The sequence below is a fragment of the Trachurus trachurus genome (genome assembly GCF_905171665.1).
Source record: "Trachurus trachurus genome assembly, chromosome: 5".
Lineage (NCBI taxonomy): Eukaryota > Metazoa > Chordata > Actinopteri > Carangiformes > Carangidae > Trachurus > Trachurus trachurus.
The window spans coordinates 26743996-26771163 of NC_139896.1; the positions used below are offsets into that span (position 1 = coordinate 26743996).

The 27168-nt window shown below is 42.2% G+C and overlaps 2 protein-coding genes across 4 annotated transcripts in view; both read left to right on the forward strand.

The window, feature by feature from the left end:
- Positions 1-27168, forward strand: part of srsf3b (serine and arginine rich splicing factor 3b) — a 65918-nt gene that overhangs the window by 15069 nt on the left and 23681 nt on the right. The window lies entirely within an intron of this gene.
- Positions 10179-14567, forward strand: mych (myelocytomatosis oncogene homolog). Its single transcript, XM_083971774.1, has 3 exons — positions 10179-10380; positions 11759-12307; positions 13147-14567. Exons 2-3 carry the CDS (start codon positions 11767-11769, stop codon positions 13734-13736), a joined length of 1131 nt encoding a protein of 376 aa, XP_083827900.1. The 5' UTR covers positions 10179-10380; positions 11759-11766; the 3' UTR covers positions 13737-14567.

The window sequence follows — 27168 nt, forward strand, 5'->3', positions numbered from 1 at the left end:
AAGATGACACCTGGTGGCAGTCAGCCAGGTTTTTGGTTTTCCCTCCTCTGTCCTCCTGTTTCCATCAACCTCACTAACCCTTAAAATGTTCAGACCACAACAATCTTCATTGTAAGAGATTGTTATGATTATTTGTGCACAGATGGAGCCACCGCAAAGCCCACTGTATACAGAGCGAACGGGAAGCGAGCCAGAACAGGACCCTGCTGCTCTTCATTGTCACTGAGACTCAGTTATCCAGCCATGTGTCAGTAATGATGGGAACAGCAGGTGACACAGCCTAAATCCTCCATAGACCAGACTGTCTCATTTTGTCCACAACAATGACCCCACATAAGGATGCACTCCTCACATTGGAGCACAGCTTTGGCAGTTCCCCCCCAAAAAACTGACTTAGCTGACCACAAATATTGGAAACAGGGAACAATTAGCCTTTTGTGTGTATTTTATGATGACAGAATAAAGCATATGGGACATTGTATGGTGTCAGAGACAGAGATCTCCCCTTCGCTACAGCTGAAACGTCCTCTGTTTCTTCTCTCTCCACATTTTTCCATGTTACCATGTGGATGCCACGTCAGCAGCGTCAGCCTGACTCTACACAGTGAGGGTGTGCGTGAGGTCTCTGCATGTGTGCTGAGTGAAGCAGATCCTCTGGGTTGTGATGCAGATGTGTGTTCCATTATTTTAGTGAAACTTAAGTTTGTAGTTTGTGGTTTCCAGCAGGAACTACCAGGGAGTCTGAAGTGCTACAACTTGGATGATATAGAGCCTCAGATGTCAAAGTGTCCAGCTGAGACCAAAGTCTCGTCTGTTCATCTTTTAACATAAAAAAAAAACATAATTTAACATCAAGACTGTATGAGTTAGATCATCACATTCTGTTTCTATTTGTGTTAATGTGGGTTCTTGGATTCAGTCCCTGTCATGCAGAGAGGCAGCAGCAGGGAAATATGAGACTGAGCAGAAGAGAGGAACTGCCAAATATGGAGAGAGGAGAGGATCCAAACATGTCCACTGACTACAGTATGTTCCCGTCATACTGGTGTGTGTGTGTGTGTGTGTGTGTGTGTGTGTGTGTGTGTGTGTGTGTGTGTGTGTGTGTGTGTGTGTGTGTGTGTGTGTGTGTGTGTGCGTGTCCATGTATGTGTGTGTGTGTGTGTGTGTGTGTGTGTTCTTGTAAATGCTACATTGTGAGGACCGGAACGAGTTTTTAACCAACAGACTGAGGACATTTTTGGGAAGTGAGGACATTTTGGCCGGTCCTCACTTTTTCCAAGGGCTGTTTGAGGGTTAAGACGTTAGATTATAATTAGGTTTAAATTAGCTCTAGAGTAATGGTTAAGTTTAGGCATTTGTTTTGGATGGTTACGGTTAGGGTAAGGGGCTAGGGAATACATTATGTCAATGACACGTCCTCACAAAGATAGATTTACAAGGATGTGTCACGTGTGTGTGTGTGTGTGTGTGTGTGTGTGTGTGTGTGTGTGTGTGTGTGTGTGTGTGTGTGTGTGTGTGTGTGTGTGTGTGTGCGTGCGTGCGTGTCTCAGACGTTTGATTGACGGATGACGGATCCGCATAATTTGCGTGCCTGCATTAGCCAATGCGGAAAAAAACTATACCGCACTTTCATCCCGGATTTACTCGAAAATAGAATTTTGCACAAAGTTTGGGCTACATCGTCTGATAGATGAGTTATTACACTAATTTTATGACCCATAGTGGAATCAAATTCATTTTTCTTTTCTGTACACCTTTAAAAGCACATGAGTGTTTCTGACCAATTTCACATTTTTCAGTGAGTGCTGTTTGGTCAAAGTGGTTATGTTATGTTATGTTTATTTATTTGATATGGACATCACAAATACATTAAGACTGTTCCAGTGGACAGACCAGATGCTTTGCTTGAGTGTGTTTAGCACAAGTGCTAATTTTCAACACCAGTCCATAGGCGGCTAATCTAAAAATACAGAACATATTATCAACAGTATTAGATAAAACCAAGTGCATGACACTACATCATGACAGTAGCATACTAAAAAATACAGAGCACAAGATCAACGAGAGGAGATTGAGCAAACAGAAATCATGATCATAACAGTAAAAATTGTAACAATAGAAAAGTCCATATTTATACATGTGAGCATTGTTGTTTTGCTTTTAGCCATGCTTTTAGTCCTCCGAGTTTGTATCAGTCTCCAGTTTCAGGTGAGTGGGTAAAGTGTTCCATAGGTTAACCCCTTTTATTGAAAAGGCAGACTGTCCAAATGGTGACATCATCGCTAGTGCAGGAGAGCCAAAAAAGCGACTGAAACTTTTCTTCTTAAACTGCCACCAAAGCTACAAATGACACTCTACACCCGTGATTTTGGCCACGGCTTGTAGCCACACTTGTCTTCTGGCTAAAAATCTTAACTTATGTTACTTGGTGCTTTCTGTGACCTAGTGGCAGAGTGAAGGTTTACTGATCATGAGCTTGTGAGTTCAATTCCTGCCTTGGTCATGGCTTTGCTTGTAGATCATTACTCACACTATTTGTCAATTTAGCTTGCTAACTCAGCAACGGCATTCAGCTGCATTTAGCATTCAGGAACTACATTTTCTAGTTTATAGATTATTATGCTATTATTTCAGTGGTCCAGCCCACTTGAGATCAAATTGCGCTCCATGTGGCCCCTGAACGCCTGCCTTAGACCCTCACATTGACTGAGGAAAAACTCCCAAGAGAAAACAGGAGATAGGCTACCTCAGGGTGAGAGACAGAAGAGGGATCCCTCACCCAGGACGGAATAAGGACGTGTAATAAATGTTGCATACAGACAAAAAAAAAAAAACAGTTTTCAACACAGAATATGGGGAAAAAATGGAAAACGAGAAAGTGTAGTGAAGAGGAGCTGATGGATGCAGCTTCTGGTGTCATATCAAAGTCTCTGGTCATATACAGCGAGGGCAGGCCTGTGCAGGCGGCAGTTGGTGCAGAGGGATGGAGCTCTCCGGTCAGAGAAATCTGTAGCAAACACACAGAGAGTGTGAGACACCAAGGCCAAACTCCAGAGTACGGCATATAATGACGAGACAAAAAAAAATGTGGAGAGGAGATGAGAGCAGACCCTGACCTTTGACTTATCCTTTAATTGCCAAAAAATATAAATTTCATAAAAGAACATGAATCATAAATCATGAACACAAGAATCACCCGACATGCACAGCAAAAAAACGACAAAGTCTTCAGTTTTAAGGTTCAAGGCAGGTTTGAATTGTACCAGAGAGCCATTCTCTTCTGGTTGATAAGCTTCTTTTTCAGAGGGGCTAGAAGTGACACTGCAGTGCTATCTAAAAAAGAATCTACCTGCGAGGGGAAAAATCAGCATAGCTGCCCATTATATTACTACAAGGTGTGGCAGCAAGCTCTGCTGGAACGATCTCTTTAAATCTAGAAACAGCAGTGTCAGATAAACATCTATTGTAGTGGGATTTTTCCCAGGTAAATGAACAGGCCTCTCTTGTAAATGAGACCCTGGGTCTCAATGACATTTTACCTGTATAAATAAAGGTTAATAAAAAATAAATAGTTGGTTAAAGTCAATTCAAAAGTTATTAAGGAGTGGTGAGACAAGACAGGGTGATTGGCTTCTGTGACATGTTAGCATCAGATCAAGGAGATTAAAGGGGCCAACCTCAAGCCAATGACACAGGTCATCATCAATGCAACATATAACCAAGGTGATGTTCTGTCCCTGCTTCTCCACTGGCCTGGACCTCCTCAGATATGGCAGTCAGGGTTGTCTATGCCTTGATATTGGCTGATATTTACCTTGTTGACAGCCATCGGCCAATTGTTAAATGATGCTTGGCACTTGTGGTACATCAGTTTTGCATTGGCTCAATGTTGTGGTATTTGCGGTCCACCAGCAGGTGGCAGTAGCTACCACTAGTAACCGCCTGTAACATGACCCTGGCACAAGCATCATGGCAAGGTGTGCTGTGCATGTTGTTTTTGTTTACAACTAAAAGAGACAGAAGATGTCAGATCAGATCCCATTTTGCAACCCTTGTACCTGGATCTCAGGTATAAGGACCGATACATTGATGAGGATGTCAAACATTGAGCCGATAAAATAGGCCAGCTACACGAAGAGATACACAGAGCGAGAGAGGACCAACTGACTGGGATCAACCAACTCTCTGTGTTCAAGGAAAGCCAAGGACAAGGGAACCACAGCAACTGGATGGTTGGCTGAGGCCACCGTTCCTAGAAATCAGAGTGCACTCAGACGCTGGAAAAATAGTTACCTCACAGTTTTCCAGCACTGGCATGCAGCAGTGAGAGTGAGCAGCTGTTCAGCTCTGCCTTTAACATCTTGGATGAGAAGAGAAACCGACTGAGCTGCAACAAAGCGGGGCGGGGAGGGGGGCTGTAAGCAGTGAAAGATGATCTGACTGGGAGAGTTACAGTCCAGTAAGCATGCTTAATAAACATGATCTAGACTAGAGCATTGTCTCTTTATATAGCACGGCTAACATGCTGACAGAAGGAGGGGAGACAACATGTTTGGTTGAAGTCTCCTGCCACCATGTGTGTACACTCCTAGGATAGCCCCACTTGGAGGTGCTGGAGGGCTATGCTAACGTTAGCAGCAGGTGGAATGTGGACAGCAGTGACAGTACTGTCACACATTCTCTTTCTTGCACCACCATGGGCTCTTTGCACAGCTCCACTACTTCCTGAACTTTATGCTGCTCCTTTGTTTCCTGTCTTACATTATTGGACAAACTGATTAGTGAGTTGCTGTACGTAAAGAGGAAAGAGGAATGTGCAATAATGAGTGAGTTGCTGTATGTAAAGAGGAATGTGCAATAATGCTGCTGTAGCAAGGGGTCAGATGGGCATCGTGCTATTATTGTTATTTTCATTTTTTGTATACGTATAGGTGATTTCAGGACATTGTGGGGGGGCGTGCAAGGAGCTTTGGAGAGGGGATATGATGATGTGTTGTTTGTTTGTGGTCTTAGATGATGATTGTTTTTCGTATATGTGTTTATGGCGCCTGGAGTCTCTGGTCTGTCCAAGACGAATTTCTCCCAAGGGAGACAATAAAGACTAACTAACTAACTAACTAACTAACTAACTAATCCAGGTGTGTCTGAGTAGTCACAATGGTCAGACACACCTGGATTAATCAGGTTGTCCAATAATGTAAGACAGGGAATAAAGGAGCTGCCTTAAGTTCAGGAAGTAGTGGAGCTGTGCAAAGAGCCCATTTCATCAGGTGAGCAGAAATAAAGGCACTTCACTAGAAGTTGAGAAGTTGTGTCTTGACGTCTCGCAACACCCTTTACTCACAGTAATTGTCAGTTTCAAACACAAAGGCTGAGTGTGTCCAGAGTGGCACACACAATTTCAATTACATGCACATTTGCACTGATGTATACGTAAGGCAAGGCAAGGCAATTTTATTTGTATAGTTCATTTGTCTCAAAGGGCCTTACAAAGCATCACAACAACATCCTCTGTCCTTAGACCCTCACATCCACTGAGGAACCACTCCTAAGAAAAAACAGGAGAAAGCTCAGGGTGAGAGACAGAGGAGGGATCCCTCACCCAGGACGGGCAGACGTGCAATAGATGTTGTATACAGACAAGAAAACAGTTTATAACGCAGAATATGCAAAGAATGAAGGCAGCTTCTGGTGGGAGGGAGGCAGGGAGAGCAGGCCAGCACATAACACTCTATATTATATATTTTGTGTGTACATACACCAATCACCTATAAGCAAATTCCTTGTGGCTGTATAACTAAGTTGTATATCTACGTGATTCTGATTCTGAACTTCCAAGAAACTGTTCGGATTCACCTTACCCCCTCTCTTTGCTTGAGTCCTGCACTTCGAGGCCAGTTTAAGGTGAAAACTTGACAATACAATCTCTCACCTCAACATCTGTAATGTGATCCAGGGACCCCATCCTCTTCTCTGCTGTAATCCTCATACCACCAGGCCTAAACACATAAGTACTATTTTGAAAACAATTTCAGCAACAAAATGCAGCATCCTGTAACTTGTGGTTGCGGTTGGAGACGTGGTCTGAGCACAGGATGAAGAAAAACTAGCACAAACACAGAGCGAAAACCAATATTGGGTCTATTTAGCCCAGTGTGAAATCTGACCACGAATGTAAAGAGCATATCACTTCCATATCAGCAGCTGTACAGTAGTGTGTGAACCTGCACTGTTTTGACTAGTGAGGCCTTAAAACACTGAATAAACAATTTGTCACCTTAAAATAAGATCTTTGGATAAAACTGTCAGGTCAAGTCATGGATCCTTTGAACAATAGAAACTGGCGAAGCTCATAATTGCCACACTCCAAGGGTTACTGCACATTTCTCACGAACTGATTTGGTTTCCTTCTTTTCAGCACAGGTGGCCTGAGCGGGGAAGAAGTGTGTCGACAACAATGGCACCTGTAGCCTACAGTTGGATTTTTGTAACAGAGACACAGAACTACATCTTCTGCAGGGAAAGTGGGAACAGGGCTGGGAAATTCCAAGGTGACAGGGAACAAAACAAACAAAATAAAACTAAGCAAACATGACACTGCAGATTAATCATGAAAGACACCACCACCAGGGATTGGAACGCCGCTCTGGGCCGCAGTACCTGTCTGACAGGGAAAAAGAATGGAGAACCAGCCATGAAATGTTAAAACAGCATGGCAACAATATGGACAAAATATACAGAAAAAATGTTGAAGTTAAATCAAAACTATTTAAAGCACTGCAGTCTCCTGGGCTGTAGCCTATACGAGGAGCACCCACATAATGAACACATAACGAATAACAAAAGAAAAAGTCAAAACAAGAAAGGAGAGAAGGAAAAAATAGAAAGACAAAAAGAGCCAAAACCAAAAGCAGTGGTGGCTCTTGGGTCAACAGGCTTCTGAAAAAGAGAGGCAGGTTTAGCTGTTATGTATATTGGACAGTGGACATCATTACCAGACTGATTCATGAAGGACAGGGTGGTAAAATCTTGGGTTCAATTACAGGACCAATATAGGTGTCTCACACATTCTGTATTGTGTTATACAAGAGGTGTTTGTGTTATCCGAGTTTAAACTAACTGATACACTGTTCCAAGAAAAGTGAGTAGCCTATATTCCCTTGGACCCATGGATTCCCTCCCTCGATTTGGGCTTAATCTAGTTACTATGTGTGGTGTAATAAAATAGACAAACTCCATCTGCCTGAAATGGAAATATGAAACATTAGGACATTGTCTTTCACGCTCTGTCTGCTCAGTTCAAGTCACAGAATCTAAGAGGCCTGAAATGACTTTTCATGACTGACTGTGTTTGGGACAATTCATGACACATCTCCAAACTTCTATCAAGCATCAGATGACAGCTACTCTGAAACCTTAACTTTAACGGAGTTCCCCATAGCTCAGTGAAGGACACCTGCCATAGACTGCCCCCTCCCCAGCCTGCTCTGTCCCAGGGCTGAAGCAGGGACACTCCCCTCTGCACCTTCGCTGCTACCAATGCGCTCGTTGGGTGAAGACATGAGCAGCTCTGCTCCGTCACCTGCACTCTGTGTTAAATTGTCATTCTCCATGTCAGCACAGGTGACCTGAAGTCACAACAGTCTCACAAAATTAAGGATGACTTTGTACGCCTCATAGACAGTGTTTTGCATACACCGAAACCACTTCCTGGACCTCTTTCCCCACCCTGTTTTGGGGACACTGAGTTCAGCCGATAGAGGCTGGCAGAAAGGCTTCAGCAGCACCACAAGCTTACATGAGCAACTTCCCTTCTTTCTGTTCAAATCTTTTCTCGTCTCCTGTCCATGAACACTGAACTCACACAGCCAGGATACTCCCTGCTGCTCCTATCTTCAATATCCCTGATCTTATAAGTAAGAACAGGGATAAGTATTTTTAATCCTGAAACATTATTTAACAACAATGTCTGTGACTACTAAAAATCTGAATATGAGAGGTTCAGGGTCAGGTTTCTGAATACGACATATGCAGAGAAAGGTTTGTTAGATCTCCACTTAGTCTGTGGGGTTGCAACTTTAGGGCAGGAAAAAGATATGTTCATTGTCAACTGTATATTGAAGCTGAGAGAGTGAACATTCAGAGCAGCCAGCAGCCACCATTATGCAGAACCATAAGCTTTAATAATAAAATTTTGTGAGTTATATAAAAATTTACCCCTGTACAGTTGTCACGAAGGCAGAAATTAGCTGCAGAAACTAATGACATTTTTGTACCAGACTGTAAGCACACACTTTCTGTTGTAAAGTTGGAGTCTATGGGGATTGATTCACTTTTGGAGCCAGCCTCAAGCGGCCTCTTTGAGAAGTGCAGTTTTACCTACTCGAGTGTTGTCTCCATTTGGGGGTTGCCGCTTGGTCAGTATTCAGAGCTGGATCCAAGCCAGGCGGTCATCTGCCAATAGGCCTGTAGGTGGCACATTAACCCACTTTTCCCCTCCTGTGTTCAACTGTAACAAAATGTTCTTCTGCTGTGATCAGCTTCTCTAAATGTGATGCAGCCTTGCAGGGAATTTCTCAGATGTAAACTGAGCTGAATGTAAACGCTGACGGTAAAACTGAAAATGTTTTCACATTGGTCTGTTCATTGTAGGCCTACTTGTTGTGAGATTCTGCTACTGTGGAAATGTGGAATTTACATTCCGCTTAATAGTTTCCATGTGAGCGGCTCCCTGCAAGGCTGTGATTATATTCTTGAATGTATCCATACAATAAACACAGGGGACTTCTTTATATGTCACATTGGAACTTAGTGTAGCTACAAGCCTGGTGTTATTTGTAGATCAGACTTAATGCGTGTTAAATGTCACATTACAGTGTAATGTGTGTCTAAATAGCACATATGAATGAGTATATGTTGGCATGTGCATTGAGCCCCTCCTCCTTTTACAAGACTCTTTGGGGTTTGCTGGGAAACTCACGTGAACTGAGGCCAACTGCCACTCTGATTGGCCGGCGTGTCTGCACGTGTACCGACTTTCCCCCGTGCTTTATGTAATGCGAGGGAGGAGGGAGGGTTGCGGTTTCTGAGTTCATTCATCCCGATGTAGAGTCCTTTCACCTATTTCTCTTTGTGTGTTTGTTGATTTTGCATTTTATTGTGTTGTGTTTTTCATCCGTGGCCATGAAGACATTTTTTTCAATCGTAGTGTAGTTTGTTGTTTTGGAAATAAATAGGCTACAGTTAGACTACATATTTAAAAGGTGTGAAAATAGGTATAATTAGTTTAAATAAACGTATTTGTGGCATATGATATTTTCAAAAACATAAACGGTGTGGCTAATAGATCCTCAACAGCCTACAGGAAGTGTAAGCATTTGTTTATATTTTTGATGTAGCATACAGGTTTGGTAAACCCTGAGGATGAGGTGACAGACAGTTGAGGACAGTGCGGATAGTAGTATTTGAGGGGGAGGGGGTGGGGAGGACAGATGGTGAAATACTCTGCAATAGTAGAAGAGGACAACGTGGCTCTGAAAGCATGTGCGCTTCTGTGTCACAGGGCTCCAGTTGCGACCCACATCAGATTGTTTCTAATAATTACCACAAAAACAACAGGCTACAACTATTTCCCAGTGGTAATAAAAAATAAATAAAAAATAAAGCATTCTGGTTCTGATCCAAATTCTGGGTCAGGGTGAGGGTTGACTTCTGCTGTGAATCTGGGACCCTGAGTTCACACATTCTTTTATAAACATTGGTTAAAACAATTGTTAAAACTAAATGTGTTGAGTTGAATTCACTCACATTCGGATTTATAATGAGACCCAGTGGCGAGGTACACAGACCCGCAGTAAGACAGGCAGTAAGACACCCGGCTTTTTCTCAGGATCCACGTGTGTTTCTGTCCTAACTTTTTACCGCCACCATTTTCCTGGAATTCAGGCCGCCGGTGTATCACTCCGCGTGCAAGTCAACATAGACCCAACTTCAATCTAAAATTACTCAAAACTAGGCTCGACTCTCGTTATTCCGGTCGACCTCAATCGATATGTCAACCCGCACTGGTTATACATTCATTAGTTCAAAAGCCTTTAACAACAAGCTGTCGGTTTTCACATTTTGGCGCGATTTTTTTGTGGCGGAAGAACAAAGCCGAATGTCAGAGGTATATGATTCGTGAGACCCCGACGACCACACCTACTGTGTCTGGTAGTCGGAGAGAAGCTCGTGTGTCGACACCATGTTGCCGTGCTGTACCCCAGACTTTATTCAAATTCGAGTTATTGTAGTTTGAGGCTCCGTGGACGTTACTGGATATTTGTGACATTTTTCTGGGGTATCTGAACTCTCAATCGTCGTGTATCTGGACAATTAAAGGTAAGGCATGTGCACGCGACTAGAATGCGGTTATTTCACGTGGGCTAAATAGAGTGACATTTTGAAGTGAGTTTAATAGTGAGTAACCGATTGCTTTTTACATTTCATTGTATGTGAACGTTTTGTGTGCATTTACTTGGACTACAAGGAGAGTGCCGGTCTCACGTGGACTCAAGGCGTCGCTCAGCCCATGCCGGTTTTAAATGGCCCCCGCAGCGTGGTCTCCTTTAAGGACTTAGAGCTGTTCTGCTCTGCTGACTTTGGGTTTTTGCACTTACAAACTGTTAAAGTTGAAACCCCTTAAATGTTGAGACGTGTATTATTTGGGTTGAAATGTCTTCTTTTTTTATATAAATTGACTTTGTCTTGACAGCCAGCGCACGTTAACGTCAGAGGCGGTAGCGTCAGCGTGCCTGCGTGCACAATCTGAGTCACTAGTATTTATAGACGCTCTAGTAAGTCTGCAGTTCCTCGCCAGCGGTGCCCGGGCGCCCTGAGTGTAGGCCAGTGGTCTGCAGCAGTGAACAGCTGCTCAGTGTTGTGGTGTGGGGCCATTGTCATAGTTGACACCAATAAAGATTTACTTATTCTGCACCGTACACCCAGCCCGCTGTACACGGGGGGGGGGGGGAGGACTTAATAGTAATGTTAAGTTTCGTTGTACTGTGCCTGTTGTGAGTCCACCTACTGGTCACTTTTAGTGGATATGAGTTTCTTAGCATTTTTATAATTTCTACTGCTGTAGATTTGTTTTTATCTAATGGAGGAGTTGTGAAAATGTCCCATTCTAATGTTAAGTTTCGTTGTACTGTGCCTGTTGTGAGTCCACCTACTGGTCACTTTTAGTGGATATGAGTTTCTTAGCATTTTTATAATTTCTACTGCTGTAGATTTGTTTTTATCTAATGGAGGAGTTGTGAAAATGTCCCATTCTAATGTTAAGTTTCGTTGTACTGTGCCTGTTGTGAGTCCACCTACTGGTCACTTTTAGTGGATATGAGTTTCTTAGCTTTTTTATAATTTCTACTCGTATAGATTTGTTTTTATCTTATGGAGGAGTTGTGAAAATGTCCCATTCCTGCACTTTTCCTATCAAACACCAGCAGCATGGTTCACTGAGGAACAACATGTTGTTATTTTGCTCTCAGAAGGAAACATGTTGATTGTGGAAAAAAGATGTGTATCAGCTGTTCCCATAATTACCCCCCACCCACCCGCACTTGTGCAGGGCTGGAATCATGTAAACACAGTGAAAGGTGGCACACTGGTGGGGGGTCTCGGTGTCATTCACCACTATATGCTGCAGTGTTTGGTTTGGCTCCTCTCCACCTCTCAGCTCTCTGACTCTGACCCCTTCTCTCTCCTTCTCTTCTTCCAGTTGTCATCATGTTGCAAAGCTTTGCTCAGTCAGAATGGCTTTACTCGGAGCCGCTGCTCTTTGATGATGAGTTCTGCCAGAATTTGATGAGGGACCTTCAGTCTCTGCCTACCCCACCCCAGTCCCCCCCCATGAAAGCCGGACTGGGCAGCAGTAAGCCTCTGTCCAAGGAGGACCAGCTGAGCTACGTGTCAGACATCCTGTTGGAGGACCATGACATGCAGCTCAACTGGAACAGTGACTTTTTCGAGTCTGCGGCTCCAGAGAAGGAGGCCGAGCCCAGCCAGCCCTGCTCTCCGCTGGAGGAGAGCGGGGAGGACTGCCTGTGGCAGTGCCTGACCGCAGACAAGAGCCTGGAGGAGAAGCTGGTCTCCACGGTGTTGGGCTCCAGCCCCCTGCTTTCTGACATAGACACCAGCATCTTCGAGGAGATTGCTGGCTCGACGCTGGACTGCCAGAACCTGATGGACACCCAAGAGTCCAGTGAAGCCACATCAGACTATGGGTCGACTGGTGGGTCCACCTCCACCTATTCATCCAGTGATTCTGGTGAGTTCAGAGGTTGTCTTGCTCTAAATCTTTGGCTCAGTGATTGTTTTAGATTCTGTCCTCTGGAAAACTAGACTTTTTTGTATTATTATTTTCATAAAAATCTAAATATACAGTATAGGCTATATGTATGAATAAATACAGATCCATAATTATTAAGCAAATATATATATATATATATATATATATATATATATATATATATATATATATATATATATATATATATATATATATATATATATATATATATATATATAATCGTGATATCCATATAAAATTAAACCATAAAGGAGGACAAAACAACAAAAACCACAAAACAAAAATGAAGGTGAAAAACTTATAATAAAAAAAAAGAAGGAAAACTGGACGTTAGTGTGGGTCCTTCTTGTGCTGCTTATCAGTGTCAACAGTCCTCACCCACTCACTGTTAATGTTTAGTGGCTCTGAGCCACACAGCTCTTTGCTCTGCTGTTATCTACCTTTATGCGCTGTGGGCGGGGCTTCACGTCACTGACATGAGTAAATGAGAGGGTTTAGGGGAGATGATTGAGTGTTTGTGTGTGTGGGAAGGAGTTATGTGACTGACTGATCTCTGGTTCTGAACCAGAGACGGTGACTGTTTGTAGACTCTAAGTTTGACTCTTTGATGTTAGTTTATATCTTTTTATTGATCAATCTACGTGAATGTTTTGCAGGATTTAAACACAGCGTTTGCACATTTCTGAATGTTTATTGTCCCCCACCAACAACTTAAGAGGGGTGGGTAGTGTGTGTTGGACACTGTCAGGTCAGAGATCTCCAACCCTCCTAACCATCTCTCATTTCTCCCCCATCAGAAGAAGAGATTGACGTGGTTACAGTCACCCGCTGTCCCTCCAGCCCCGCCCACCCCTCGCCATCATTGGACGACCGAACTGTCCGTCAGCAGAAGCAGGAAGAGGAGCTGCGGGCCCTTCAGCGCCACCACATTGAGATCCAGCTGCAGCACAACTATGCAGCTCCCTGTCCTGCATCGCCGCCTCCTTCCTCCTCCTCATCTTCATCCAACAAGCGATCGAGGGGGAGTGACTCATCACGCTTCCACCATTTCTCTCGTAGCTCCTCCTCCTCCTCATCGTCCTCATCGCGGTACCACCACTCATCCCGGAACTTTCCAGAAATGGAAGACGAGGAAGAGCGGCGGCGGACTCACAACGTGATGGAGCGGCAGCGACGCAACGAGCTGAAGAACTGTTTCATGCGCCTGCGTGACAATGTGCCAGAGTTATCGCACAATGAGAAGGCGTCAAAGGTGTTGATCCTGAAGAAGGCCAGGGACTCCATATACGCCCTGGAGGACAAGGGCCACAGGCTGCAGGCCAAGAGGAACAAACTGAGAGCCAGGCAGGAGGAGCTGAAGGCCCGGCTGGAGCAGCTCCACAGCTAATAGACCGCCGTGTGTGAGGAGAGGGACATTTGTACAGAACAGTGGGATGGGCCGGGTCAGAGGACGCTGTGTCATGCTGAAAAGAATGCACGGAATTTGACAATTCAAGTATTTGGTAACGATAAGTCTGGACTTGTAAACGACATACTAATTTTCAGCTGCAAACTTTTAACACAGAGGACAGGAGCGTGGAGTGGAGACGGACAGGAGCAAAGACTGACCAGGTCTGTGTTCCTCACGTCAAAGGCTGTGAGTCTTCCCTCTGGACCTGATGGAGGCTCCAGCACTTTGTGGGTCAGATAACCTGGGATCAGAAGCCTTAGTAGCTCAATGAATCTTGAACATTGTCTTTTCAGGAAGTCTAGTAGCCATAGCAACCAGTGAACCCCTCCCCAACAGGTATTTTAATAGGTTTTTCAGGTTATTTTTCCAGTCAGGTTCAGATGAATGTTCCTCAGTGTGGGTCCAATTCTGTCTCTGTATGTGATAATGATTATCCTGTATTGATCAGGTTTAAAACGGTTCGGTTCAGCACGGCTTTCTCACTTGAAGGGTGTTGGTTGAAGCTGAGCCCCCTGTTAACCAACCTGCAGAGGTTGTAAAGACTGAGTTGGGAGATGGGCTCCAGACCTTCTGCATACAGAGTAGCTGGAGGAGGTTCAGCAGCAGTGATATTATGACATGTAATTGAAGAGAGCGCCCATTTGAAATGAAAACATTTTAATTAGTAGACAGCTGTTATTCAACAGACATGATTAAAATATCTTGGATCTTTGTGGCCCTCAGTGTGACGACCACGATGATCTGGCCACTGACTGTGACCAAGACTCTGTTGCTTAGTCCATGGTCTTGAGTTTCATCACATGAGCCAGTAAGTGGTAATGTTGGAGGTCAGGTCAACTTTCAGCTGGAACTCACCTGTTGCAGTTAATATATTAACTAACATCTCAAGTGGGATGTTTGAATGGGTTTTATTCTGAAACGGATCTACAGACTTTCATTAATATGCCGTTTTGTAATGAAATGCACAGATGACAAAAAAGTGATGGTGTGAAATGTCTTAAATGTGTCCTTCCTCAGTCTGAGTGTACTTGAACACACATTGGTTCTTAGGAATAATGATAATGGAGGTGTTAAATGGTTATAACCTGCTCTGCCTTGAAATGTGTTCTTGTGTTTCTTAGTTTATGTTGCTGTCTGAGTAAAACCTTGTCTTCCTTTATCATCACTTCCTCTTTGTTCTTCTGAAAGGTTTTAGTGGGACAGCAGGGTTTTTTATTCTTGGCATCAAACCTACCTCCACCTGGCTGTCAGGCTGTGATGTTTGTTTTTTTTATGTTGTACAGATTTTGTAAAATAAATATTATGTGAATATGTTCTTGTATCATAAATTATTTTTTTCTTTATTTTGGATTTAAAGGATGTTATGGTTTTTACCAAGCAGCACTTTTTTAAATATGTAATTAAAGTTTGAATGAGAGTTGGATGTCTGTGTGGTTTGTAATGTACACAACTGCCAAACATGTCCTGATGAAACTGTACTGAAACATCATTTTCATAAATGAAGTCTGGAGCTGGTCTTTGTGATAAACATTGGCTGATTTAAAACAGCTGTGTGCCTCTTCCACTCCACCCCTCTCTTTGTCACTTGTTGAATACAAAACTTTTAAAATCCTGCAAGCTAAAGTCAGCGCCTGAAGAGGCTCAACATCCTGAAATGTTCACTATGTGAACAAAGTAAAATGTGTGAAACAGAGTGAGTCTGGCCTGCAAATGGACGAGTTTTCTGGTGACCTTTACTTTGAGAACCGCTGAACTAGACAAAGTCATTTCTGTAGAAAAGAAATTATGGGATTGCTGCTTCTGCCCAACTGGAGCTGAATTGCACTGCTTGATAAAACCTATACATCAGTGTTAGATATGCAGTCTGCCCCTCTACCTGTCTGAAGGACTTTATGGTATGAGTAGCCTCCAAGGTTTGACATCAGACATTACACTCATTCTGTCAAGGAAAGGTAACAATTTTTATTCACACACATAATGTAACTCCATACATCAGGATGAAAATGCATACAGCATAGTATACTGTAATATAACACATACCGTAAACAAATAAGGACAATTAAATGTAGCCTACAGTGCTGTAAATAAATATATAGTATTCATGGTATTATGTTCTTGACTAATTTTGACAATGGGCTCTATGCACAGCCCCTTTACTTCCTGAACTTAAGGCAGCTCCTTTGTTTCCTGTCTTACACTATTGGACAAACTGATTAATCCAGGTGTGTCTGACCATTGTGACTACTACAGGAAATAAAAGAGCAGCCTTAAGTTCAGGAAGTAGTGGAACTGTGCATAGAGCCCATTGAACTGACTATTATATTATGCATGTGATGATTTATAGAATGAAATGAGGCTGACATGTTTTGGAGAGAACAACTATTAGACTGTGAATCAACAATCAGTTTAGATCAACAAGATCTATTCACTTTGACACTGTGCTAACTGCAGGCACCTGTACTTAATAATTTGCAAAGATGTAGCCTACTGAGACATTTGCAATTTGATGAAATGAATGAGAAATACAGTTCTGTTGTGAACAATCACCAAGTGGTTTGGAGGTTTGTCCATGTTTATTTTGAGAATGTAATTTCTGTTTCGAGAAATGAGCCAAACCAATGGAGAAAAACTCCACATTCCTCGTTCTCGCCCTCACACACCTGTCCTCCTCTTCCTCCGCCCATTTTCTCAGGGCAAAGTATGAGGCTGCAGAAGGTGGTGGGGCTGTGAAACCTGAGAACAGTCCATATTTGCCAATGTAGGCTACATGTGGAGCAGGTAGGAACATGCCAGACAGGTGTGTGTTATCTTGTTCCTATGTTATTGTAAAGGTCACTCCTGATACTCTTGGCTTTCGGAGCTCAGCAGACATTCCCTCAGTTTCGATGTGTTGAAATGTGCCAGGAATATTCTTCACAGCAGAATATTCCTGGAAGGACAGTGGCCTACAGATACAGGGGAGACTAAATACTAATGTCTGCTAGTTCTACAGGACTCGAAGTATTTCAGGGGGGAAATTAGTAAACAAGCAAATTGTAATGGTAACAACGACAATTATAAAAAGAAGACACTTTCCTTACATACATTTGCCACAGGCTGCACTGCTTAGGTGTGATCTCTGTCAACATGGGAGTCAAAACCACGACCTAAAGATCAAGAGTCACATATTGTACAGGCAGACATATATCTTCATATATCCATAGGAGGTACATGTTTGATAATGATAGATAGATAGATAGATAGATAGATAGATAGATAGATAGATAGATAGATAGATAGATAGATAGATAGATAGATAGATAGATAGATAGATAGATAGATAGATAGATAGATAGATAGATAGATAGATAGATAGATAGATAGATAGATAGATAGATAGATAGATAGATAGATAGATAGATAGTGCTAAGCCCAGTGGAACTCAAAAATAATGAGTGTGATGTGTAATGAAATGTGTGTTGTGAACAGAAGTGAAATGAAGGTTTGATTTCAAGCTGCTTTAATGAGTCAGAGGAATAAAAGCATGTTGTTTATCCTGTGTGGGTGGAGCTTAGGCTTAGTTTATTTAATGGTGTGATGAAGACTCAGTAGGATCTAAACTCTTCTGTAAACATGAAGTGTTTGCTCTGGTATGTCGGTCAAGGACGGTGCTGGTTGTGTCAGTTCAGGTGCCGTAAAAACCTTGGCAGTGGCAGATTACACACACACACACACACACACACACACACACACACACACACACACACACACACACACACACACACACACACACACACACACACACACACACACACACACACACACACACACACACACACATTCTCTTTCTGTCTTTAGATTTGAACTTTTTTTCAATTATGTTTGCTTTGGGTTTGTTTTATTTCCTGTTGTACTTTGAAGCCACACCCCTTTTCTGTCCCTTGCCTCCCTGGCGTTCTTACTTGCATCTGAGTAGATCTCAACAACATAGTGTTTCCACTATTTCCACACATCTTTATTGTGTGTATTTGTATTTATGCTATGTTTACATATTTTCTACTGTTTCTTCTTTTTTTATAACCTATTTATTTTTCTTTTCAGTGTTTTATCTACGTGTTTCTGTGGCCTGATGCAACATAACTTTTGTTCTGCAGTGCATCTTTGTCTGAATGACGATCGGTGTGTGTGTGTGTCTCAGACGTTTGATTGATTATCCAATGCGGGGAAAAAAATACCACACTTTCATCCCGGATTTACTCAAAAATAGAATTTTGCACAAAGTTTGGGCTACATCGTCTGATAGATGAGTCATTACACTAATGTTAGGACCCACAGTGGACTCAAATTCAATTTTCTTTCCTGTACAGCTTTAACCTCACTGTGTCCCTTTCAGTTGTCATGGTGAGGGTGGCTTTGATTTTTTTTGTCATCACTATACCAAGGCCATGATCTTGAATCTGTGTGTGTGTATTGTGAAGATGACTGTGTTCGTTTTGCATTTGGACCTACTTCTCTTAGCAACCACCTAGATACTGTGCAACGCCATTTACTACCATACACACATAACTTTATCTTTCTCTGCCTTCCTAACTGATGCATCCCAAAACTTCAACATATGGACTGGAGGAGATGGGCTTTAAAGCAAAAGCCTTTGGATAAATGAACAAACCCCTCCACTTTGTGAGCCGCAGCCTCTCATGAAATTGTGTCCCAAATATTCTGACTCATGCATGAGAGAGAAGAGGGAGAACCCGAAAGGCAAGGCAGTTTTATTAGTATAGCCCATTTTTACAAACAGTTTGTTTCAAAGGTCTTTACACAGCATCATAACAACATCCTCTGTCCTTAGACCCTCACATCCACTGAGGAAAAACTCCCAAGAGAAAACAGGAGAAAGCTCAGGGTGAGAGACAGAGGAGGGATCCCTCACCCAGCACCTATAGGAGCAGAGGAAAGGAGGTGATGCAGGCGGCGGTTGGTGCAGGGGAAACAAACAAAGCGTGGCTGACATTTTTCTCTTTTTATTTTTCCATCAGTGTAGCAAGAAAAATTCCCTCCAAATTTGAATCTATGGCAACGTGTATGTGGTTATGATTTGGCCCTCATACGTTTTGCCATGCCACATCTCAGCCAGAGGTGCCAGCTAAATGCCACATGTGGCCCAAAAGTCAATGCTATTGGGGGCATTTTCAGATTTTCCCACTCTGGGACCGGTTTCCAAAAAATACGCCCCCAAATGCCATTTCAGTCTGGATATTTATGCGGAATGCGGATTCATTAAATCCGTATTTGTGTGGACGGGCTCTTATAGTAGCCTATACTTTTTTTTGCAAGGGGTCAGAAACTTGGAATAAATTACCGCAAGGGGTGAAAAGAAAAGACGTGTGAAGTTGTCGGTGCCCCTCAGGACCTGATCCAGTGGATCAGGTCGGTGCACTTTGATCCTCAGGGCTTGAATCCGTAGCCTTCAGCTTTGAGTGCCATGTGTTGTCACTTGCTGATCCTGTAATCTTTGTTATTGCCCCCTCCACACCTCTTGCTTCATCCCCCCCCCCCCCCCCCCCCCCTCCATCAAACACGTGGAAGTGTTTCCATGTCATTAGCATGCTAAAGGACGCAGCCAACTGTCTGAGGAGCCGCCAGCTGTGAGGAAGACTGCTTCCTGAGTCAAGAGGTGGTTCATCTGACCAAGACGATCTCCAGCTCTCGCTCCCTGCTTTCCTGTCTCCCAAAAAATAACTTCTGAACTAACAACTCCTGAGACACCGGCAGCGTCACCCTGGTAACTGGACAACAGCATCAACATCTCTCCATTCAGATTATCAACGACATCTCCATCTACCATAAAAACTATAACACTTCTTCACAGATATTGTTATTTCATGTAATGTTATTGTATGTAGGCCTACTAATGTATCTCCAGATAGGTGACACATTCTTGATATAGAGACATAAAATATACTGTTATATTCCCATAAGGCAACAGTGTCCTCACCAGAGATGGACAGACTCGACCCCAGTACTTGAGTAAGAGTACAAATACTACTGGTCAAAATTTACTCCGTTTCAAGTAAAAGTAGCTCAGTCGACATGTTACTCGAGTAAGAGTAAAAAAAGGTAAAGGTACTTAAGTATCCAAAAGTACATGCTTTTAAATTTACTTTAAAGCAGAAGTAAGTGATATATTTGTGTTAATGTAAGTCTTAAATAGTTATATCTTCCGACAGCAATCACTTGGACCGAAACACGGGTCTGTCAGTCACTCTGCTCTGCTCTGAGCCGAGGAGAAAACATTTATCGTATCCTACAGTTTTTATCCAATGAGGAGAGAGAACGGCATGCAGGGCTGTGTGTGCAGCCAAGGGACGCCGTGAATGTGGTGACGTAGGGACGAGGACTGTTATGGTGCGTTCAAGGCAGCCCGTAACTCGTGTTTTTCCGACCGTGAAGTGGTACCAGTTCGATCTGGTACGAGTTCACCGGTCGGAAGTTACGAGTGGCCGTTATAGTGACTTTCACCGGTAAAACAGGTCGGAAAAACACAAGAGGGTTGCCTGAAACGCTACAAAGTCGTAAGTTGTGACTTGAAGCTGTAATTTACGGTTTCAAAAGCCTGCCTGGAACGCAGCATTAGCCAAAACGACCGGATCGCTTACTTCTGCTTTAAGTAAAAGTTTGAGTATAAATACATTTCTTATTTTTCACATCAATGAATTACTATATTTTTTTCTAAATTAATTTAAGGACCTTTTCTGAGAACCACCTGCACTGATGTGCTGCTTTTAGGGGTTAGGGTTTCCTTCTTTGACAAACACAGCTTGTGTTCAAGTGTGTATTTTAGAAAAAAAAAAAAAAAAAGAGCAGACCTGAAAGTAACGAGTACTTTTCAGCCTTCCTAGAAATTAACTCGAGTAAAAGTAAAAAATATTTGTCTTGGAAATGTATTCAAGTAAGAATAAGTAGGCTACCAAAGAAATCTAATACTCAAGTAAAGTACAAATCCTCTGGATATGTACTTAAGTACAGTAGCCTACTCAAGTAAATTTACTCCATTACTGTCCACCACTGGTCCTCACCCAGTGTAGGCTACACTCACTGACACTAATTCTGTCATTTCAGTTAAAGGATGTGACACATTTGTTCAGAGGATAAACTCAGCTCAGATCTCTTTGATCAGATCTCTCTCTGCCTCTGTGCTCTGAACCGAGGTGACTGAGTTGAGTTCACAGTGCGTAGTGAGGGGAGGTCCCACTCTGAGCGGAAAAACAAATGCAGTGTCTTGAAAATTTCCCCAAGAACTGGTTTCCTCTTAAAGTGAGAGTGAGAAAGATGAAAAGCTGCGTGATGTTAGACTCATAAAACAGAGGTCATCCTTCACACACCTGGCCCAATGGCTCAGGAGGGCAAGTTCTTCTGATTGTTGTTACATGATAAAAAAAAGAAAAAAAAGATATATATACGTATATATAGTCTGCAAAACAGATCATTCAACACCAATTTATTTTGGACTTTTAAAAAAAAACTTTTCTGTAAAAGTCTCCGTGCCACATGTCATTGTCTCCGCTCTCCGTCACACAGAATGGCAGGGACAAAGACTGAACTCTCCAACACAGGCACGCGCACACACACACACACACACACACACACGAGCGCACACACTTAAACTGAGACTGAGAAAATCGGACGTCTTCTTTTAGACTGAGGAGAGAACAGGAACACCCCCCCCCCCCCACACACACACACACACACACACACACACACACACTAGAAGCCCACTTTCAGTTCTATATTTGAGTTCCCATCAGCTTGTCAGGTCTTACAATAAGAGGTGGAGTGTGTGTGTGTGCGTGCGTGTGTGTGTGACCTCAGTCTTTCCTTTTTTTCATTCTTGTCATTTGATGTGAATGAGAGGGAGTACAATGTAAGCTAGGCGTATATTTTTTCTATTGATACACACACACACACACACACACACACACACACACACACACACACACACACACACACACACACACACACAGGCACATTTCAATAAATGAGAATATCATGGAAAAGTTGATTTATTCCAGTAGTGAAACTCATAAAGCCTATTATTCATTACAGACTGAAATATTTCATTTTCATTTATTTTAATTGTAATGATAATGTCTTACATTTAACAAAAACCCAAAATTCAGTATCTCAGAAAATGAGAATATAGTTATAGTATTTGAAGTTCACCATAGCCGCGTTCCCACTAAAATTAGCGGGTCGACGCAGGTTTTTTAAATGCAGGTCGACACACTTACAATCAGCACATGACTCCTCTGGCCAAAAAAACAGGTGTAATCTCCAGCTGGAAAGCTGCTTGGCCACTCACCACCACTGCAGCGTGTGTGGTGGTGACAGTGAGACAGAAAACAGAGCAGCATGGAAGCTAGTGGCGGTGGTTAGTGTTTTTTCCTGTTTTGCACTGTCCTCAAAATGATCGAAATGTAGCGAACACTGAACAAATTTCAAGCGTTGACGGAGACGCAGGCGAATGGAATTTATTGCCGAGATGGAAAAGGCAAAGCAAAAAGCTGCTCTGTCCTAAAGTAAGGTTTTCAGCCTGGACTTAAATGTACAGTAGTTAGAGTGTCTGCCTGTCTGACCCAGGGAGAGAGCTGCTTCCACAGTAAAGACACAAGGACACAGAGGGAATGAGCCCAGACCCTGGTTCTAGAGACAGACTGATTGACTGGTGATGGGTAACCAACCATACATGTTGTGTTTAAATACTGTGGACATTTTACAGTAAGAGAGCTTTAAAGGAATAGTTCACCAAAAAATGAAATTCAGTCATTAGCCTAGACTCACCCTCATGCTGATGAATACTCCATAGTAGTAGTTTTTTATTCCTCAAAGTCCATCTGGAGACCCGGGAGGCCGGTTTGTAGTCCAACCAAAACTTAAAGTAACATTGCAGAGTTTTTCGGCCTTAAAATAATGTTTCCAGACTCATTGCAATGGTAGAAAAATGGTTAATAGGATGAATGGTGCTGCTGCTGCAGCCTGAGCCGGGTTGCATCGGCTGAAACTGCACTATGTAACTTCCCTGCATGGGTACGAATAGAATAGAATAGAATAGAATAGAATAGAATAGAATAGAATAGAATAGAATAGAATAGAACAGAAATACTTTATTTAATCCCCGAGGGGAAATTTAAAATGTCACAGAGCAGCAGCAAGACAATACAGACAACAACACAGATCACAAACACTGAGTAAAAATACATGAAGACATAAAAACACATAGCCTAGTGTATTAAAACACAGAATTTAAAAAAAAAAAAAAAAAAAACACCCCCCCCCCCCCTCCTATTTCAAGGTTTTTGTGTAGTTTTATGGACGTTTTTGTGTCGGTTGCTATTGACTCTCATATAAGGATATCGTTGGACTCCGAACCGGCCTCCCGGGTCTCCAGATGCACCTTGAGGAATACAAAACTACTCTGGAGTATTTATCAGTATGAGGGTGAGTCAATAATGACTGAATTTCATTTTTTGGTGAACTATCCTTTAAGCTTTGTGCATATTCGAGTCTACATGTGCTGCACCAGAGGCTGCTGCTGTTAGCATGCTGCCATATGTCCAGGACCAAATGGCTTCAGTTCATCATCTGACAGCACCAGTTACATTTTCAACAGGCTGCTGTGAGGGATGACTGCACAGCTGCAACACACACACACACACACACACACACACACATAGAGTGGATCCTTCTGACAGCAAAATGAATGGAGGAGACAGATGGACTTTTACTTACAAAACACCCTGTGTCCTTAAAAATACGGCGTGTGTTTGTGTGAGATCCAGGGAGGAGAGGTGGGGGAGGAGGTTGAGACAGGAGAAGGATGAGTAGAGAAAGAGGCAGAAAGTTAATAACAGACTGGTTCCTCTTCATTGATCAATGAAATAACATCATCATCAGGATGTTAAGACTCTGCCTCTGATAGGTTGTCGTCTTCATCTTTGTGTTATTTTGCTGATATACCTGGTAGGGGGGACTTATCTTCATTCCTACGTTTTGGTGGTGTCATATATGTTTGTTTTTTTTCTGTTTGTGTAGGAACACATCCAGGTGCTGTTGAGAGCACGGCTTTCGCAGGTCCGGAGAGTGACAGTGATAGTCTGGTTATTTGTCTTATGTGTTTAGTTAAACCTAGTGCTGTGTAGCCTAATTATGGCGAGAAGAAACCAACTGGGTGAGCTGAGCTTGAGTTCAGCAGAGATTGAAACCTGTTTGTCAAAACGTTTGTAAGAATGTGCCTGGGGTATTTGAAGTTCTGTTAAATGAGTGAATGTTTTAAGTGTACTGATGTACTGCAGGATGATTGGTTAGTGCTATGGGTCATATGAACAATCTCTTTGCTAATTAAAAACCAGCCCAGTGATGAAATGTATGTATAAGTTCTCTCTTTAGGATTGACCTCAAGAAGTTATTCAGCAGCTTCTCTCCAATGTCCTTTTTTTTTTTTTTTTTTTTTTTACTCATGGGGCCTGATTTATCAAGCGGTAGCATGTGTTAAAATGTGTGCAAACCTGATCTACTAATGGTGCACACTGAGCATTGCCTCTTTCGAATATGCAAAATGACACATGACTTAATGAAAAAGCAGTATGATGCTGGGAGGAGAAATGCAAATAGTTTGATTAAGTGAAATGTATCAACTACACTCTTGTTATAAATTTTGGAATGAGAGAAGAAAAAAGAATCAATAATAAACTCATTCAAACTGATTCAAACAGGCAAGTTAGCGCTGTCAGACCTCCCATTTTACAAAAGATGGAGGAAAAAATGTATTTAAACAAAAAAGAATGTGAGGGATGTCTTCAGACACATTATATACTATTGAGTTGGCATTGAGTAACATTATGTTATGAATATTCATAGTGGGATCATGTTGTAATACAATATCAAGCATATCTTCAAATTAACTAGCCATAGAAAATGTCATTGCATTTTTCCCCTTATGTGTCATTTCAAACACAGTCAGTCTTCTGCTGTTGCCTAATTCAAAACCATTGTGAGGGGGAAAAAAGTTTGTAGGCTATGTCTCATTGTTTAATGTTAAGGATCCCTATAAGTTGACGCCTTGGTGTCAGCTAATCTTTTTGGGGTACAGCAGATAAAAACAAAAAATAAACATAACACAGACATCATAAACTTATTAAAATTAAATTGCAAGGCATCAGAGCACCAATCTAATGATGAAATAGAAAAGAAAAAAGAAAGAAAGTTGTTCTTGTGGTAATGACAATAGCTACTTTGAACCTTAAGTCATTTGATGTTTGCCCCTTTTTCTTTTTTTTTTTTTCTTTTTTTTTATTGTGAGAATTTCTTTAAAAAATAAACTTGAGGGTGGAGGTCGAGGATGTACACACTTGGTTTCAAAATTGTGACATCCCAACAATTTTTAATATCAGCTGTAAGTTATCTCACTATCGGTTAGTTTACTTAGCCTAACACAAGCCAAGGCAATTTTATTCGTATAGCCATTTTTAAAATGTATTTTATTTTTTCAGTTTTTCATAACGACATCCTCTGTCCTTAGATCCACTGAGGAAAAACTCCCAAGAAAAAACAAGAGAAACCTCTGGGTGAGAGACAGAGGAGGGATCCCTCTATTTTATGTTTTGTTTGTTCAAAACTACGGATTTCTAATGTGTAACTTGGGCGTGTTAACACTACAAACAGTCATATTATAATGTGTCATGGGAAGGAAACATTGTTCAAACTGAAAAGTGTTGCAAGCAGGAGCTGAAGGTTTTGACTCAGGCAGGCTGACACACCACCTGTTGAACTGTGAGTATCCAGAAGACCTGTTCCAAGAAACACACACACTGTACTGAGTGTTCATGCCTGCATGTTAAGTATGCTGCTGCATGTGGGGCAGTGGGTGAGTTTGAATGTTTCCCAGCCAATCATGGCTAAGGAAGAGCCACTGTTAGCCAATGAGATTCTTAGAAGGGAGGGCAGGACCGCATGAAGTCAAACAGATCCCAAAACACCAAACAACAGGAGAAAGAAAGAAAGAAAGAAAGAAAGAAAGAAAGAAAGAAAGAAAGAAAGAAAGAAAGAAAGAAAGAAAGAAAGAAAGAAAGAAAGAAAGAAAGTCTTCAGACACATTATATATTAAGTTAGTCTGTAGGTCTCCTGTTTTCCGTAACTATATTTTACATACCGGTATTCTTTCTTCTCTAATCCAGTTTAAATGAGTTCAGTCAAGACGACAAATCCATGACTCTTTATTTTTTTCCCTCTTTCCTGGAAGGTGTTGTGTGTGTGTTATTCAGCTGTTAACATTGACACTGTTGTGTCATTTGTTTGTTTGTTGTCAGCTGTTGCTCATCTAACAGCTGCAGCAGAGACAAATGTTGAGCTGCTTCACACTAAAACTACATCCAGGGTACGTTTACTTTCACTACCACTGTCGTTTCCAAAGCTTTCAGTCTTTCCTTGCCCAGACGACAACGCACCCCCAGAGCTTTCAAACCATAATGGGGCCAACAGAGTTTCCACAATGTTCTAACTAACTTCTGACTGGCCCTGTGACAGTGTGGGAGGGAAGCCAAAGATATGCTTTTTAAAACAACAACATGCAGTAGTAGACAGACTGACCTCGGTCCACAGCAAAGAGATCAGATGACTGGTTAATGGTGGGGGGGGGGGGGGGGGCTTCCCAAACCTAATTCTAAAGAGACAGGAAACCCAGGGAGGGAGGGAAAGGGGGGACGACATAGTGGGGCCCAGGCCACTGTGATCTGGGACTGTGCCCATTTGGTTTGCGCTCTATGACGTGAGGCACCAGAGCACCCGGTCTTCTCTATGACTCTCTGGCTGTAACAGTCGTGTCTGTTTGTCAGACACATGGTAACTCCTTCAGTCAGACCTCAGAGCTCAACATGATAGAATCGTTTTTCCTTGTTGTGTTTGTATCTCACAAAGTTGGAGTAAACCCCCTTAACACCCTAATGCAGTGTTTTTCAACCTTGGGGTCAGGACCCCACGTGGGGTCGCCTGAAATTCAAATGGGGTCGCCTGAAATGTCTAGTAATTGATGAAGAAAAAATACTGATAAAAATACTTTTAAAATAATTATTACTCTTTTTAAAATGATGATTAAAAACACCACACACAATCTTAACCAACTTTATTCTATACTTTCATGAATATAAATCGAGTTCAAATAAAATGCAGCATGTAAAAATATTTGAGATGGCCCACAAAAAAATTTGGGGTTGCCAAAAATTTGTCATGTCAAAATGGGGTCACGAATCAAGAAAGGTTGGGAACCACTGCCCTAATGCATGCTGGGCCCTGGGTTTTAAAGGGTTTAAAAAGCATCTCTAACAATTCAGTTCCCAGA